Source organism: Sinocyclocheilus anshuiensis, unplaced genomic scaffold (assembly GCF_001515605.1).
Source record: "Sinocyclocheilus anshuiensis isolate Anshui unplaced genomic scaffold, SAMN03320099.WGS_v1.1 scaffold437, whole genome shotgun sequence".
In the NCBI taxonomy this organism is placed as follows: Eukaryota; Metazoa; Chordata; class Actinopteri; order Cypriniformes; family Cyprinidae; genus Sinocyclocheilus; species Sinocyclocheilus anshuiensis.
In genome coordinates, this window is record NW_015539902.1 from 1,471,458 (window position 1) to 1,488,003 (window position 16,546).

Genomic DNA, 16,546 nt, shown 5'->3' on the forward strand with positions numbered 1-16,546 from the left:
AGGGGCGTAACATTTCCGTCTCACGCTTGAGGTATTCGGCCAATCACAACGCATTAGATAGCTGGCCAATCACAGCACACCTCGCTTTTTCAGACCGATGAGCTTTGTAAAAATCGACGCGTTTCAAAAAGGTGGGGCATAGAGGAGAAACAATAATGTACAGTATGTGGAAAATAATGTGTTTTTTTAACTTTAAACCTCATAAACACATTTCATTACACCAAATACACAAAATAATGTTCTTTTTAGCAGCATCATATGACCCCTTTAACTCTGCTACAAAAAGAAACCTAATGAAGTTACCCTCAGTGTGTAAAATCTGTGTCTTACTTCTGCACTGCAGGATCAGGCAGGTGGTCTCGGTGGATGACCAGGTGAGCGTTGTAAGTGGCCTTCAGAGCAAAACGGCGGTTACACATGGTGCAGTTGTAACCCTTTTCCTTATGCATGTCCATTATGTGTTTCAAGTAGTCATGACCCTTTGCGAATGTCACCTGAGGAAGTTGATGAAAAGTGTGAGAAAGTTTATGAAATGTAAATAAATGATTTTGCTAGGAATATAAAATTAAGCAACATTATGAACATCGCACTGATTTTAATGTTCTTTTTATTTAGCCATTAAAAGTTTCAATTAAGTGATTTTACTATTAATTTGTGGCAATAGTAAAAAAATGTTCATGGAAACCTATAGATGGTATTTTTTATACATTAATATGTTTAATACATTTACACATTTAATAAATTATAATGTGGCAATATATGTCAGTAAATATGGTTGTTAATTTCTAGTGTTTATTTAGTGGTGCATATAAATGAAAATGAATAAATAGCAAAACACACGTAATATTTTTATCTAGATTTTGACTGTTTTTCAATTCTTGCAACAAACATTCACTTAATTTTTAACAACTAATGAAATGTTGGTTACTCATAAAAATAAAAAAAATTCAAAGCAAAAAAATATTAAGACATTAATGTTAAAAAGGCTGGAAATTTTAAGATGTCACAATATTTAATGAATAATGGCAGTTTACCTGACATTTCTTGCAGCTGTATTTGTGATGTTCAGGATCGTTCTTCTCATCTTCCTCATCAGAGCTATCATCACTCTCCTCCATAGAGATGCCAATCTTCTTAATGAAGTCCTCTCTCTCCTGCTCGTCCATTAAGGCGATGTCCTGAAAAAAATATGCATTTTGGAACTCAATTATTGTACAACAACACAAATAAATCACCAATTTAAGCATGCAAATGCCCCTTAACAAAAATGCTTTTAATAGACAGTGGTGGATCCTATTTATTCAGCATTCCTTCAGGCCGACTAGTCCTTCGGACAACTCACCAATTATTTGATAACGGAAAAAAAAATAGTTTAGCACACCACTATCCCTCACCTTAAAGTGTACATGAATGTGATCTCTCAGCACATCCACACGGAAGAATTTGCGTCCGCAGATCTCACAGGTGTATTTCTTGTCCCCATGGGTTAGTAAGTGTTTGTTCATGTTACTCCGACAGGAAAACACCTTGAATAAAAAGTTGTTTTTTAATTCCGTTTTGCACAGAACTGATCTCAACATATTTGGTGTCACTGATGTAGGAAAGCCACCTTTCCACAAATGGGGCACGCCGAAGCCTCCTTCCTGTATTTGCTTCCCTCCTCCCCATTCGCTTCAAGCTCCTCTCGTTTCATGTTCTTCGGGCCTGTGGAAAAGCAATGGGTGGTGGAAGCCATTAGTGCACACACAGAGGAAGTGACATAATGGTTGATGATCTCTGCTTAAAGCGAAGGGCAAAGAAAGTTAATGAGGCCTAGAAACAGAGAACAGATGTGCAAGAACCATCTGTTCAATGGTTGTGCTTATTTACTGATTAGATCAACTTTAGACGTTACCTGCCATTTTTCACTTTTAAAAATACTTTATAGATATTTTACATATGCATGGAGTCTTTGCTTGGCTTATTTGAAGAATTACATTTAAAGCAGCAATCTCAAAAACTTACCAACAACATGCCGCCTCTGGTGGTCTAGCATGACATCTTTGCGGTAGAACATCTTATTGCAGATTTCACATGCGTAGAGTTTCTCTCCATGTTTCTTTTTGTGCTTGGACAAATTACTGTTAGTGGAGAAAAACCTTGAGCATATTTCACACTGGAACGTTTTGTCATCTGCAATAAGAGGAGAACATATGAAACAGATGTTGTGCATGCTGTCAAATACATTTTTATTAATTTATACAATACATTCAGAAAACAGATTTCTAAAGTGTGTGTTATAACTCAAGTCACGAAGACTGAATTGTAAAATGATTAGGAACTGTTCATTTAATTAATTACATAATACCCTAATTAATTAGTCATATCTGTTTTTAATCAGTGAAGTAAAATCAACAGCCCTAAAAAAGTAAATTGACCAATAAGTCCCTAAATTAAATATTACATTTCATAAAATATAATAATAATAATAATTATTATTATTTTTATTTTTTTATTTTTTATTTACTATTTGAACACAAATATGTTTGAATGTATGAATATGTATGAAGTGTCATTAAAATTAAACTTCTTCTTTACCTGTCCTGCAGTTATGAAATCTTAAGGCATTTTCCACTCGGAAGGATTTCTCACAGGTTGAACATTTGTATCTATACTCTATGTCAGGCTAAGAAAACATACAAATACACAATACAAAAACACAGATTCATGTAAAATTAATGCATCTAGCCATCTTTAAGTACATTATTTTATTAAATCAGTAAATAAAACGTTATTGGTTAAAAATATGCCATACCTCATTCTTGCTGTGTTTGTATGATATATGCTGTTTAAGACTCTCCTTTCGACTGAACATCTTGTCACACTCATCACACTTAAAGCATTTATCGCCTGTAAATGAAGTAAACAGTTTAGATTACCAATGAAGCATATTACACGAAATGATTCAGCATATGGCACCTCTAATAACCTCAAATGGAGTGTGATAAGTCATTTCTCAGGATGATGGGAGAGTTACCGTGGGAACGGATGTGTCGGTTGAGGTTGCTGCTGTTCTGAAACACCTTACTGCAGAGGCAGCACTGGTAAACTCTTTTATGATCGCCTCCCTGCCGCAGAGATCGCTTCCTCATACCAGGTCTAACAGACAAATAGAATACAGAATCAATCAATGAAAAAAGTGAAATTACACTATTGTTCAAAAGCTTGGGATCAGTAAGATTTTTTTCATTTAATTAATTTTTTGTATTTATTTGATCAAAAATACAGGAAAAACATCAATACTGTGAAATATTATTACAAACTATTTTCTACTGTAATATGTTTTAAAATGTAACTTATTCCTGTGATGCAAAGTTACATTTCAGCATCATTACTCCAGTCTTCAGCATCACGTGATCCTACAGAAATCATTCTGATATGCTGATTTGGTGCTCAAGAAACATTTCTTATTATTATCAATGTTGAAAACAGTTGTGCTGCTTAATATATTTGTGGAAACTGTGATATTTTTTTCCAGGATTTTTAAAAGAATAGTAAGTTCAAAAGAACAGCATTTATTTGAAATAGAAATCTATAAATGTCTTTGCTGTCACTTTTGATCATTTTAATGAACCAAATTGCCTATCACAGCTATGCTGATGACACCCAGATTTACCTAGCCTTATCTCCAAATGACTAATTGATGAAATTAACAGTTGGAGGTGCCAGAATTTTCTTCAGTTAAACAAGGAGAAAACTGAAGTCATTGCATTTGGAAACAAAGATGAAGTTCTCAAGGTGAATGCATACCTTGACTCATTTTAAATCAATTTCTAAATCATTTTAAAAGTTTTTAAGTTTTATTGTTGTGATTTTTTATCATTATTTTACTTCCTTTTATGTAAAGCACTTTGAATTACCATTGTGTATGAAATGTGCTATATAAATAAACTTGCCTTGCCTTGCCTAATGGAATACCTGCTGAATTTCTTTAAAAAATAACCCCAAATATAAACAGTAGGGTATGTGCTTTAAAACACAGAGGATGTGATATAAAGGAATTGTAAAGGGTGTCCTTACTTCCCAGTGGAGATGGGGGAGCGTGTCACCCGATATGTTTTGAGTGGCGGGCCGTCTCCGGCAACCACCTCTTGGACATCCAGTACAGACAGGGGAACGTCAGGAGCCACAGTAGTGAGAGTCTGCTCACCGGACGTAGGAACAGAGGCTTCTACTAGATGGGAGGTGGAAAAATAAACCTCATTCAAACAATTTTTCAAGTGTTACTTTTCTGAAATATGCTACAATAACCTGCTTTGTAAGTCATACCCCTAAAATTCCCACCTCACCTTGACTAGAATCAGCTGTTCCCCTCGGTGCAGGTTTCTGTGTTTTTGTTCGTCGTGGCCTGCCTTGTTTTCTGGTTGGCTCTGGTGGGGTGGGGGCAATGTTGGCTGTGTTGTTTTGGGATACCGCCTCTGTAACCTGCTGGACAGATGGGTCTGCGGCAGGCGCGGGGGTTTGGCAAAGCAGCTGGTCCGGGACAGGAAGGGTCCCTGTTGGTGACCCCTTTGCTGGAGGGACTCCAGGTTTGTTGGACACCATTTCTGAAGACACAAAGGATGAATTACTTCATCCAACAGAGCTATACTTCACATTGTACAGACTTTAAAGCACACATACCTGGTGGAGGTGGAAGTACAGGCGGCCTAAGAATAGGCCGATCCATTTTTTTGGCATAAAAAGCTCCATACCAGACTCTAAGCTCTGTTCCGGGCAGGACATCCTGGGATGGAGCAAATGAGAGAACAATCAAAGTAAAATGAGCATTTGAAGTTTAATAACACACCATAATAAACTAAGCTGTTTATTATTTATCTGTAACCATCCTCACTATACAATCACAGTGCTATGAATGGTACAGAAGTGACAGAAGTGTGGCATCAATTCACCTGTGATGTATTGAAGTAAACATCATCATCTTGCTGGTATGCCGTCAGATTCTGGTGTTTGTGGTCTGTGGCGGGCCGAACCAACATCATCCAGTTACAGTCGTCTTCATTGGATGTGTCAAAGCACACCACTGAGACATCCTTTTGAAATATCTAAGATAAACAATAGAGAAAACATTAATCATAGGCCCATTTGGATAGGAGTGGCATATTGACGGTCTGTTGTTTACCTTTAAAGGAAATGCCCCCTCAATTTGAAGGCTTGGAACCCTCTTGGCCTCAAACGGGCCAAATCGAGTCCTCTTAACCAGCCGACTAAGCACAAATACACCTTCTTTGCCCTCCTCAGCCGACCTGATCTCCAAGCTGTCTGGTAAAGACGACCTGGAACATGGACAATGATGATGTTAAAATTTAAAATTAAATGATATTAAAATTAAAGGTTAATATATAATATTAAGTTAATTTATAATATATATCTATATATATAATATATATCTATATAAAATGAAAAAAAAAATAAAAAATTCAGCAGGGAAGCATTAAATTGACCAAAAGTGACAATAAAAACTTATATACTGTTACAAAAATATTCTGTTTTAAATAAATACTGTTCCTTTCAATTTTTTTCCTGAAAGAAAAAAAAAAAAAAGTTTCATGGTTCCCACAAAAATATTAAGCAGCACAACTTTTTAACATTGATGATATTGAGAAATGTTTTTTGATCACCAAATTAGAATATTAGAATGATTTCTAAAGGATCATGTGACACTGAAGACTGAAGTAATGGCTGCTGAAAATGTAGCTTTAAATTTATAGGAATAAATGACATTTTAAAAAACAGAAAACAGTTATTTTAAATGTTAATAATATTTCACAATATTACTTTTTAAAAACTGACTTTATATACTGTATTTGTCATAATAAAACACTGGTAATAAACACAAGACAGAGTGAATATCTGGCACATATGGTCATCTAATTGCGGTCAGTGCGCTCAAGGAGTGCCAAGACCCTCTCTGAATGTATCTGGCCAAAAGCCACTCATGTCTGCTCACCGTGCCCGACTCAGAACAAATGAGTCCTTCACCGTGACAACAGGCCCCAGCTCAGGACACTCAGAGTCATGGTACTGCCTGCAGTCCTCACACCCTGCAGGAAGAACAGTCACATGCACATATTACGCCATGTTCTTTAATAAAACAAGGACACCGCAAAAAAAGCTTGACAGTGGTAATGAGGATACAATATTATCATTCTTTTGCTTGGTTGGAACAGCAGCTACGCTAATTTTGTCTCCATTTGCTTCTCTGTTTCTGCCATGGGACTTGCATCCCAAGGCAACTAGGAATTACACAAGTTTCAGTCTGGATCCAACCCTTACGAAGATCTGAGATGACCGAACACCTGAGAAGAGATGATGCCAACCCCTCAGAAGACCTCAGATGATGGAACAACATAAAACTACCAAATTTTGCTTAATCGCAACGTTTAATCGCAATCGCAATGTTTAATCGCAACATATAATCATTGCTGTTAATTGTGTTCACCGTCTGTTTGATAACCTGTAATTTGTAACTAACTGCATGATTCTTACTGTACATTTCTGCCATAGTCACCACTAATAACCTACTCCTAAATATAATGTAGAAACTTAACATTTTCTGTAAAGCTGCTTTGCAACGATTTGTATCGTGAAAAGCGCTATACAAATAAACTTGAATTGAATATTGCACTATTACAATAATGTTGCATGCATATTCATAAACACGTGAGATTATAGTTGCATACTTACAAATAAACTCATCTGGTGTCTGCTCTGCCATTCTGACACCCTAGAGATGATGCATAAAATATGTACATTAGTTTTAACTCCTGTGACAATTTTATCATTTTGTGGCATGGTGTCCTTATGAACATTTTGCTAATTACAGAATAGCATTTAATATATTTTTTTATTAATTAACCATTCAATGTAGATTAGTACAGTAATTACATTACTGTAAAACATTACATATTCAAATAATACAGACTTGCATTCATGTTGACTTGACACATTTTTTAAAAATGTGAAACTATTTTCTACAATAATTTGGATTTACTATCTCACGACTTTAAAAAATACCTGGTAGTGTAACCATTCAGTAATGACTAAATTACTTCTTAAATATGTAATAATAAAAGACTGCGTCAAACAACTTATGCTAACATTTACTTTTTAAAGAAACAAGACTTTTAAAACAGTTTTACCATTGCACAACATAAACATTTTTACTTTAAGTATTAAAATGACACCACGTAAGGTTTATTGAAGTCATTTTTGGTATGAACTGGATTCTCAATGTATCTTTGAATATAACTTCATAAATATGGACTAATATGCACATGTCTAGTAAGAATAAAGAGAAGATTATATCATCATTATACGTTATAAAATTGTAAGTCCTTAAGGTCTTAATGCAAACATACTGTGATAACACATAAATGTATTTTCCCATTATAACTTTGTATTCATTGCATTGCTGTCAGTCAGCAGAGCCCATTACACAGTACAACAGATTTTGTTGAAGCTCCCAAGATCAACAATCGTAACAAATGACGCTCTTTATCAACGCAGAACAGGGAGCAGTCCGCGCATGAAACGCCTGTAAGCAGCCAGGGAAAGACTACAATACGGACAGAATCCGTGATTTGGGAAGATTTCAAACTGTAGCCAGGTTTTAACTCCGATCTCAGGCTGCGCTCGCTCTCTTTCAGCAATGCAAATGTAACAAAGAACAATCGGCATGGCGGATGGAATGGAGACGCAGCGCTCATCTGGAGCCAGAGCGTTTGAAAGCGCAAAGCTCGAGAAACTGGCTCCGCCTAACACTTTTCATGGCTACTGCACCTGTGAATGAGGAGCAGTTGGGTATTTCGTTCAATGCGTTTGAATAGAAATCCCTAACAAGTTTAGCATAAAGTCATTACCTGTTCCCCAAACGTCTACACATTTAGTGAATCCTGACTCCGGGTTCCAATCCGCTCCAGAAACCGCGCAGGACCGGAAATAAGACCCGCGAAGGGTATTATGGGAAGTGTAGTTTTTCCACAAACGCCATACCCTGTGAGATTTTTAGTAAATATTTCAGCCGATTAATTCGATTATGCAAATGCTTTCATGCAAATACAAAACGTCTTAATTTAGAAAGCCACAAAACTGCAAAAAGCTATCACAGGAATGCTCAGTCAGTGTTTATTGCTCAAACTATTAAAGATAAACACAATTCCTGCAAAGCACAGGCTGACATTCATGATGTACAGACATCAACGTCTTTGTCACTTTCTCATAATAGTTGTTCAGTCATGGAGTCAATTTGTAGGCTAACTGGGAAGGTAATTATTGGGTTTAAAGAGTGCTTCATAAACTAACATCCTTGTGGTAGTTGTAGTTATTATTTAGCAACACACTAGCCATGTATGTTTTTAAAACGCACAGCACAGTAGTATGTCAGTCTGTATTTTATGTTATAAAACAAAACTATTTCCTTCAAGTAATGACAGACTTTATTTTACTCATAAATCGCAAACCACCACTCTTAAAAGCTAATAGAGAATTCTAGAGGCTTTTAAGACTTCAAACTGAACATCAGTAAGTTCTTTCTTCACAGGCCATACATAAGTGATTTTAATATTGCAGGTAAATGTGTTTTGGCGAGCATACAAATATAACTCACAACAACAATTTCCAAGGTCCTTCTAGTTAAAGAGGCCAACAAGAATTCAAGAGAAAGCACAGAGGAGTTAAGTTAATGAGAGGAGTTCTTTAATACACATGGATATATTATGATGATATGCATATACAGAGGATTGATGTGTTAGATTTCATTTAGCGACTGGATCACCTCTGGCCGGCCAATCAAGCATGACAAAAATAAAATCTTCATGTGCCTCCTTCCATTTCACTGGAAAATACCTCTTTCATTTTGTGACAGCCAGGATGTACATAGCAACACACAACATAGACAAAAGTGAAAAAAACAAAAAACACAGAACAGTAGTCCTCCCAAAATACATATTTAACAGCCAGACTGCTGAGGTTTCTTTCTGGCAACATTCAGTATGGACAGGCATTCAGGTTTCTTCTACATATGCAGTTTGAGGTCAAGTAAATGTCAAGCGGAGCCTGTTATTTAATCTCCCATAATACAAATCCACTGCAGTTCTCCACACAGGCTCAACAGATGAGGTCCAAAATACAAACTTGTTATCATTCACAGCCGGCTTAAGAGTACAGGTAAAAGAAGACTGCACACTTGGGAAAATCTCATAAATCATGAACTTATTGATAAACTAAATTCTCATGCAGTCTGGTCTTTCTCTATGGGAAAATGCCCTTGCTTAGTGTTAAAAACCTTTGGTACAATTCACAATTTCAGCTGGCTTAAGAGTACAGGTAAAAGAAGACTGCACACTTGGGAAAATCTCATAAATCATGAACTTATTGATTAGCTAAATTCTCATGCAGTCTGGTCTTTCTCTATGGGAAAATGCCCTTGCTTAGTGTTAAAAACCTTTGGTACAATTCACACACAATTTTTGAAAATTTTTTTTATGTGAGGCATGATGGAATAACTGTGGAAAAAAAGTGAACAATCAAACATGCTTACACATAATTACACATTACACTGAATAATGTGTACTTAAAAGGATAATATTTAAAATAAAATAACCTTTTATTGATATTTTCCCATCTCTGTTTGAATATTTAGAAATTAAAAGATGAATAAAAAACCAAACCTGTTTTAAAAGCAAACATATCAGTGCCAAACCAGAACATTTTAAATGGTATGCTCCGTTTGAAAATGTTTCGCTGAACAATAAAACTCACTATTCCCAGAGTCAAATTTGGTGAAACTGCAGATTTTTCTCCCTAACAAAATGAAAACTCCCATATTCAATTCACATCAAAAACAGAGGTCTTTCACATAATTTTTGTTTTTTTAATAAACTAATTCAGAGCATCTTCACCACCAAACCTCACAGAATTCACTGCACATCCCTGCAAATGCATTTGGAATGAGTTCGGAGCATATAAACAAGTGCAAATCAATATGCTGGATATCAATGTCTGATATTCCAGGATCCATCAGGTCGCCAGAGGGTTTCCAGAAGGTTAAAGCTCAGGTAGATAGCAAGAAAGAGTTGTCCTCAAATCCCGCTTTGGTTAGAAGGCCACAAACGCAGAATATATTTTGCATGACGATCAATATTTGCATAAGGTTAAATGACACAGAGTCATTTGGAGCGACGAAGAGAGCGAGTGCTCATTTCAATGCTGTATGGTGTCGACGGAGGGAAAAGTGCCCATGACATTCCTCCACATGGATGGAGAGATAAATCTAGCGCCAGGCAGACGGTCTTCATGGAGCAGAACCAAGCTGAGAGGTCTGAATAATGGAATAGGTTTTCAGGGAATCTGGATCATGGTGTTAATATGGAGTTGATGAGAGTGATTGTTGCTATGCAGAGGTTTTGGCAAATATGGCCCAGAAACAAGCAACGACTTGCATAAAAGTTATGAGAATGAATGTGAAAAGGAGGATGTTAGAAAGATTAAGAGGTGCAAAAGCTATTATCTTTGATGAAGGCGACGGAGTGGGCAGCTCATGTGGGTGGTTCTCTCACTGTGCCGTTGGTTTTGCTCTTGCTCCTGGGCAGAAGCTTGCGGTTGATGATGCGCCTGAAGGTGGCCGTCCTCTTTTCCCTGTCGCCCATCATGGCCGCCTCGGGATGCTCCAAGTACTGCAGGTCATTGTGGGACTGGCTCATCCCCGGCTCCTTTCGCTGATGTCGCCGTCTGAAGAATAGCTTGGCACCCTTGTGCAGGAAGCTGCCTACAGGGGGCGCCAAACAGAGATGAAAACAATCAGACAAGTTCCCCAACACACAGTACTTCACTGAGCCAACCTGGAGGTCAAACTCCACACTCAGATCAACTGTGAAATTAGGAATCAAATATTCTTTCGATTTTGTTGACCTCCATGAAGACACAGCGGATATGTAGGAATTCTGACGTAAACTGAATATGCTTGTATCAGTGTGTCTTTTTCAGCTCTGAAAGATGCTACTACAATACACTGGTGGCATCAAATGTAAATTAGCTGAAAGAACACAAGCACACTACTAAAATAAAGTACGCAAACGTATTCGAAAGTGCTTGGTTTTAGAATTAAAGCAGTATAAACCAGTCCACACCAGCTCAGAAGTTTCTGTTTTTTTAAAGCTGTTTGGGCAAGTTATCAGCCAAACATCTCAATGGGCCAACAATGAAAAGGTTCAACAGCACAAAACTAAAAGGGATGCCTCCAAAGATTTGAGATGCTAAACGGCATGTCAAATCTTTCTCCATGTCCAAAAGTTAAGTCTGAAACCACATGTTATTTAAATACAGGATAATAACTTTTATTACTAAGCTTATTATTGTGATGGAAGTGTGAATAAAATGCTGGAGCATGGACTGGTTTTTACTAAAGGGTTTGTTAACCATTTCACAGGGAAGTCTACATACTTTTACTATTATAGACTTCTCAAGAGGTCACTTACTCTTCCAGCAATAAAGTCTGGTTAGCACAGGTTTCCACTTTAAGATGGCAAAGAAAGAAAAAAACAAAGTGATAAGGGAGAGGTACAGAGGACAAAAAAAGGAAGTGGATGTCATCAAATGTCAGAAGTACAGACAGAAAGACACTAGACAGTGCTGTAACGTTCATATTAGACAAACAAAGGTAAGGCAGAATTTTGTAACTCCGTGTTAGCTGTGGCACCCCAATAATAGACTCAATTTTGAGAGAGATTATCACTAAGAACTCCTTCACTCTTCTCTCAAAGGTTGTTCACAAAGCATCTCAAGTGACAGAATAAACAACTACTTAAACCAAGTTTGTAGAAATTAGCATTAAATTGATAAAAAGTGACAATAAAGACACTTTCATGCTGTTCTTTTCACTGAATGTATCAATTTCCACAAAAATATTATGTTGCACAAAATATTGATAATAATAAATGTTTCTCGAACACTATATCAGCATATTAGATGATTTCTGAAGGATCATGTGACACTGAAGGCTGGAGTAACGGCAAAACTGAGCCATGACATATTGTATTTTTGATCAAACAAATGCAGCCTTGGTGAACATAAGACGTGCTTTTCAAAAATTCCTAATCCAAAATGTTTGAATGGCAATGTTAATGCAGACCATTGACCTTGTTTTTCACATGAAGTCCTGTGATCACATTTATAACTCCAGTAAATCGCTTTATGTAGTTTGAAGATGTAAAGAGGTTAAATACAAACTCAAAACCTTACTCAGCATAATCTAAATGTTGTTGATGTTCATTCACAGAAAGCTCAAAGTTCATCCCTCACCTTTTCCTTTTTTGGAACCCGTTTCAGAGATACAGAGAGATGTTTTATCCGCATCTGGGTCCTCTCCAGCCTGGCTCTCCCAGTCCTCCACATGGTCTGTGCCATTCGCACCCACCAGAGATTCTGTGGGTTCAAGAACGCTGGGTTCTACCACTGTTTCTGAGGGTAATGCTTCGCTGCTGGTGCCCTCAGATGCTCCGGACATTGAAGCGTCCATCGCAGCTGCGTATCCTGCCATCAGAGCCATCTCCTCATCCTGTGTCAGAGGGGCCTAGAGAGGAGGTTAATAGTAAAGCCTTAATTAGAAACCGATAATTGAAGAACTTGTTTTGTGATGTAACATTGTGATTATGACAGGTACCTCTAACTACCGGTAGATACAACATAAATGAATTCTGTTTGAGACAGATAATATCTGTTTGATAATTTTGTATGAATAAATTAAAAATGCCAAACTACAAACATTATTTTAAGCCTTAGGAAATGCTTGCTGATTTTTATTTTTGTGTGAATTCTTGGGTTGACAATCTTGACTAAGGTTTTGAAGGTTTCAAATTCTGAAAGAAAAAAAATTAACTGTCTAATACCAAAAAGCTGTTAATTTTGTACATTTTGTATAAATAAATCAAAATCAGTTGTTGTAAATTCTACAAGTGACAATGGGCATCACAACATTATCATTTAAAATAAATCATGCAGCATATCTAAAAAGATTGGAAGTTGTCCCAAAAGTTAAGTCTTGCAGATTTTTTTTATTTTGTGTGAATCCTGGCTTGATAATCTTAACCAAGGTTTTGAAGTTTTCCAATTTTTAAAGAAAAAAAAATCTGTCTGACACAAACAAGCTGATTAAAATGTTGCACTATTTTGTATAAATAAATGAAAATTCTTTTTTTTTAATGATACAAGTGAATGAATAAGTGAATGAATATAATAACTGAATATTTACCAATTATATCATTTAACAACTGTTATTAGTGTTTTAAAATTAACTAAGTAAAAGTAATCTAAATGTAAAAATCAGCCAAGCACACACTATTAAATATACAATAACTGATATTGTACCAATATATTGTACATGCCAACTAAATATGTATATGTGGTTTACAGAGTTGTCTTTTTCTCTACCTTGGCCACTCCTGAGATGATGATGGTGCTCTTTTTGACAGGTGATTTGAGCTTTTGTTTTGCCGACTCATGGAGCTGTCTGATGGCAGCTTCGGCGACAGGGTCGGTCCCGTTTAACATCAATAACTCTGTGCAGGAAAACGAGTGAAAAAGAGTTTTAAAAATGCTGAATGTAACCATTACTAATGTGGCATTTTGAATGTACACTTGCTCCAGGACTGCTGACGAGCACTTGCGGTATAGAAAGTGGAAATAAAGGAAATGCATTTAGCCATTTATGCCAACAAGCTTTACTTGAAATCCCACCTGTATCTGACGATGACAGGGCTTTGCTAACTTTGGCTCCGAGTAGTGACGTCTGCTCCGACACCCTTCTCTCTGCCAGCTTGTTTTTAGAAGGCGATTTGGATTCTGTAAGAGGGAGTTTTAAACCAAACATGATATTGTGGTTTAGGAGATGACATGACAACTGTAGCATCTTCATATTAAAGTTGGATTTCAAATACCCAAATAACTTTCAGATTGCATTCTCAACATCTACAACTGAATCAACGGCCAAAGGAAGGTACCAGGTGCTAAAGGTCGTCCTGGCTTGCTCCTCACGGCAGTGACAGTGGTAACAACGGTGCCACAGGGCATCACAGTGCGGTCCATCTCCACTTTTTTAGTAGGGGCCGGCGTGGGCATCTGCCAGCTACGCACCTCGCTGGGCTCCAGGTAGGTGAACTACACAAAAGTTCATTTTTGTGGGTTATGCCAATGGGTTATATACAGGTCTTTCTGTATATTAAGCTAGGACATGGCAATTTAACAAAAAATTAAGCTACTGTACACATGAACTACATTATTACGAAATGCAAATGCAATTAAAATACATAAAGCATCTAATTTCTATGAGATATCTATGAGAATTAATTCTGAAATGTGATAAACATCTAGTTACCTCAGTAGTTAGTGATCCGGTCACTTGATCTTTGGTCATGAGTGAAAACGTCTGTTGACCTTTGGGGTGTTTCTTCACTAGATCAAAAGGCACAGATACCTGCCCTAACAAACCATCTGGGAGGAAAACAGAGAGTGATGCCTGATCAAATCAAAGTAATGTACATTATTTGATCAATGTGTTTGCAAAGGCAGGCAAAAGTGACACCAAGCACACAGACAAACACATTTCACACAAGCTGTTATGAAATCAGGGTGAAAGGCCAATGACATGAAGTAATATAGGCTGTCACGTGTCTGTTAGAAGAGTTCAAGTCAAGATATTATCACAGTATGATTCTATTAGCTCAATAAATCTACCACTTGTACAGCATTTTTGAGGCTATTTCATTATTTAGAGAAACAGATGACCGAAAGTAGATTAAAATTCACAGTTGACCTTCAAGCTTTTGCAAACCCAGATTAATGGATATCACTTTTCTGTTTTTATGCCGTTAAGCTGGTTTATTTTCGGTCATGTGGACTTACTCTCCAGAGGTCTGCCGTTATCCACAACCTGGATGTTCAGCTCTTTTGACCGGCCGCTAAGCTCACTGCAAAAACAGACAAAGACAAGAGATAAAATAAATCATGCAGCATTTCATTTTAAAAGATTAGATGATGCCCCAAAACTGTCAAACTACAAACATTTTATTGTTTAAATCTTAGGAAATGCTGGCTGATTTTATATTTTGTGATTTCTTGAGTTGACAATCTTGATCATGGTTTTGAAATAAACTGCATATAAAATGCTAAAAAATATTCAATATAAAAATTTAAAACACATACAAATAAATAATAATAAAAAAATGTATAAATAATATAAATGTGTTTGTGTGTGTGTGTGTGTATATATATATATATATATGTATACACACACACACACACACACACATTTACATACATACATATACACAACCTAAGGGTTGTTAATTAAAATTATATATTTATTCATTTATGCTACTAGCATAAATGAATAAATATAAATACAGGTTTCCCAGCTAAACAGGTAGTGCTGCCCACCAACATGTGACTGATTCACGTTTTCCACATCATGTCACCCCCTTCTCTCCTAAAATTTTCCTGTCCTACCTCTACTGTACTTTTATATGAAAGCAGCAAATGGGTTAAAAAATAATAATTTAATGGGGATAAATTAAGTTTGCAGGAGCAGCTGAGGAGGGAGCAGATGGAAGTGGACCTGAACTCACAATATGAAGGGCTGGTCCCAGGCAGGGGTGGATGTGTCAGTCAAGACTGAACTGGTGACCTTCTGAGGAGGATCATCCAACTGAAGGATACACTGGGGATTCATGCCACCTGAAACCAGAATACAAACAGTTCTTTACCAAGCACAAGCAATATCCTTCCAAAAGAAGGCCCATTTGCTAATCTACATTGAAATAAAACCAGGTATACAAAAAGATACAAAAAGAAGAGATCTAGGAGTGTTTTCGAGCTAAATAACTGACTAACGCAGAAAACGCTCTTTGCCAAAATGAATTATGCATAAAATGGATGAGATGCCAGTTGTCTCCGTTAAGTGCTTGCTGGGCTGTAATAGTGACTTGGCTGGAGAGCAGTGGGACTATTAGACCACTTCCGGAAATGATTTCCGAACAGAAGGGACATCCTGACTGAGGGAAACATGGCCAGTTAACTGAATAAGTTGTGGGGGGGCGGTGCTTTTTGGGAAGTGTAGCCTGCACTTTGTGCCCACAACAAAATTTCATCCAAATAAATGCCTTGTTTTCTTCGATCCAAGCAATATGAAAACATTAGCTGAGGTCTGTGGTGTGTATGAGCTCCATCTAATAAACAAGACATATGGGATTTCAGAGAATGAGAATCTGTGTGACCATATATTTAGAAATGGCCCATCACAAACAGCTGCCAGTGATTGAAAGATGCATAAAGTGATATTAAAATGCTAAAAACATTTTCACACGCTGAAAAGAAATCTTTATCATCAATACATTTCATTTTCTTGCATATTGCATAAACCTGTCTAAATGACTAGGCTAAATATTAAAGGGGTCATATGATGCGATTTCAAGTTTTCCTTTCTCTTTGGAGTGTTACAAGCTGATTGTGCATA

At 36.8% G+C, this 16,546-nt stretch overlaps 2 protein-coding genes across 6 annotated transcripts in view; both read right to left on the reverse strand.

Moving 5' to 3' along the window:
• The window catches only part of LOC107686138 (PR domain zinc finger protein 15-like), a 14,666-nt gene extending 6,699 nt beyond the window's left edge, over nucleotides 1-7,967 (reverse strand). Inside the window, exons 1-16 of the mRNA XM_016483000.1 lie at nucleotides 7,902-7,967; nucleotides 6,727-6,766; nucleotides 5,990-6,083; nucleotides 5,162-5,315; nucleotides 4,932-5,084; nucleotides 4,663-4,765; nucleotides 4,329-4,586; nucleotides 4,060-4,213; nucleotides 3,017-3,138; nucleotides 2,795-2,889; nucleotides 2,578-2,665; nucleotides 2,005-2,172; nucleotides 1,610-1,704; nucleotides 1,395-1,526; nucleotides 1,035-1,178; nucleotides 331-494 (exon numbers count right to left, since the gene is read on the reverse strand). Of these exons, the coding sequence (XP_016338486.1) occupies nucleotides 331-494; nucleotides 1,035-1,178; nucleotides 1,395-1,526; nucleotides 1,610-1,704; nucleotides 2,005-2,172; nucleotides 2,578-2,665; nucleotides 2,795-2,889; nucleotides 3,017-3,138; nucleotides 4,060-4,213; nucleotides 4,329-4,586; nucleotides 4,663-4,765; nucleotides 4,932-5,084; nucleotides 5,162-5,315; nucleotides 5,990-6,083; nucleotides 6,727-6,757 (1,955 nt within the window). The 5' untranslated portion in view covers nucleotides 6,758-6,766; nucleotides 7,902-7,967. The remainder of the gene's footprint in view (nucleotides 1-330; nucleotides 495-1,034; nucleotides 1,179-1,394; nucleotides 1,527-1,609; nucleotides 1,705-2,004; nucleotides 2,173-2,577; nucleotides 2,666-2,794; nucleotides 2,890-3,016; nucleotides 3,139-4,059; nucleotides 4,214-4,328; nucleotides 4,587-4,662; nucleotides 4,766-4,931; nucleotides 5,085-5,161; nucleotides 5,316-5,989; nucleotides 6,084-6,726; nucleotides 6,767-7,901) is intronic.
• A 747-nt stretch (nucleotides 7,968-8,714) lies between these two features.
• The window catches only part of LOC107686140 (C2 domain-containing protein 2-like), a 17,687-nt gene continuing 9,855 nt past the window's right edge, over nucleotides 8,715-16,546 (reverse strand). For 2 of the 5 annotated variants that reach the window (XM_016483003.1, XM_016483002.1), the window contains exons 7-15: nucleotides 15,660-15,768; nucleotides 14,938-15,002; nucleotides 14,411-14,526; nucleotides 14,037-14,193; nucleotides 13,774-13,878; nucleotides 13,468-13,595; nucleotides 12,340-12,610; nucleotides 10,599-10,807; nucleotides 9,343-10,360 (exon numbers count right to left, since the gene is read on the reverse strand). In XM_016483003.1, coding sequence (XP_016338489.1) covers nucleotides 10,334-10,360; nucleotides 10,599-10,807; nucleotides 12,340-12,610; nucleotides 13,468-13,595; nucleotides 13,774-13,878; nucleotides 14,037-14,193; nucleotides 14,411-14,526; nucleotides 14,938-15,002; nucleotides 15,660-15,768 — 1,187 coding nt within the window. In that variant the 3' untranslated portion in view covers nucleotides 9,343-10,333. The other 3 variants (XR_001634023.1, XM_016483006.1, XM_016483005.1) reach the window with 3 other exon arrangements.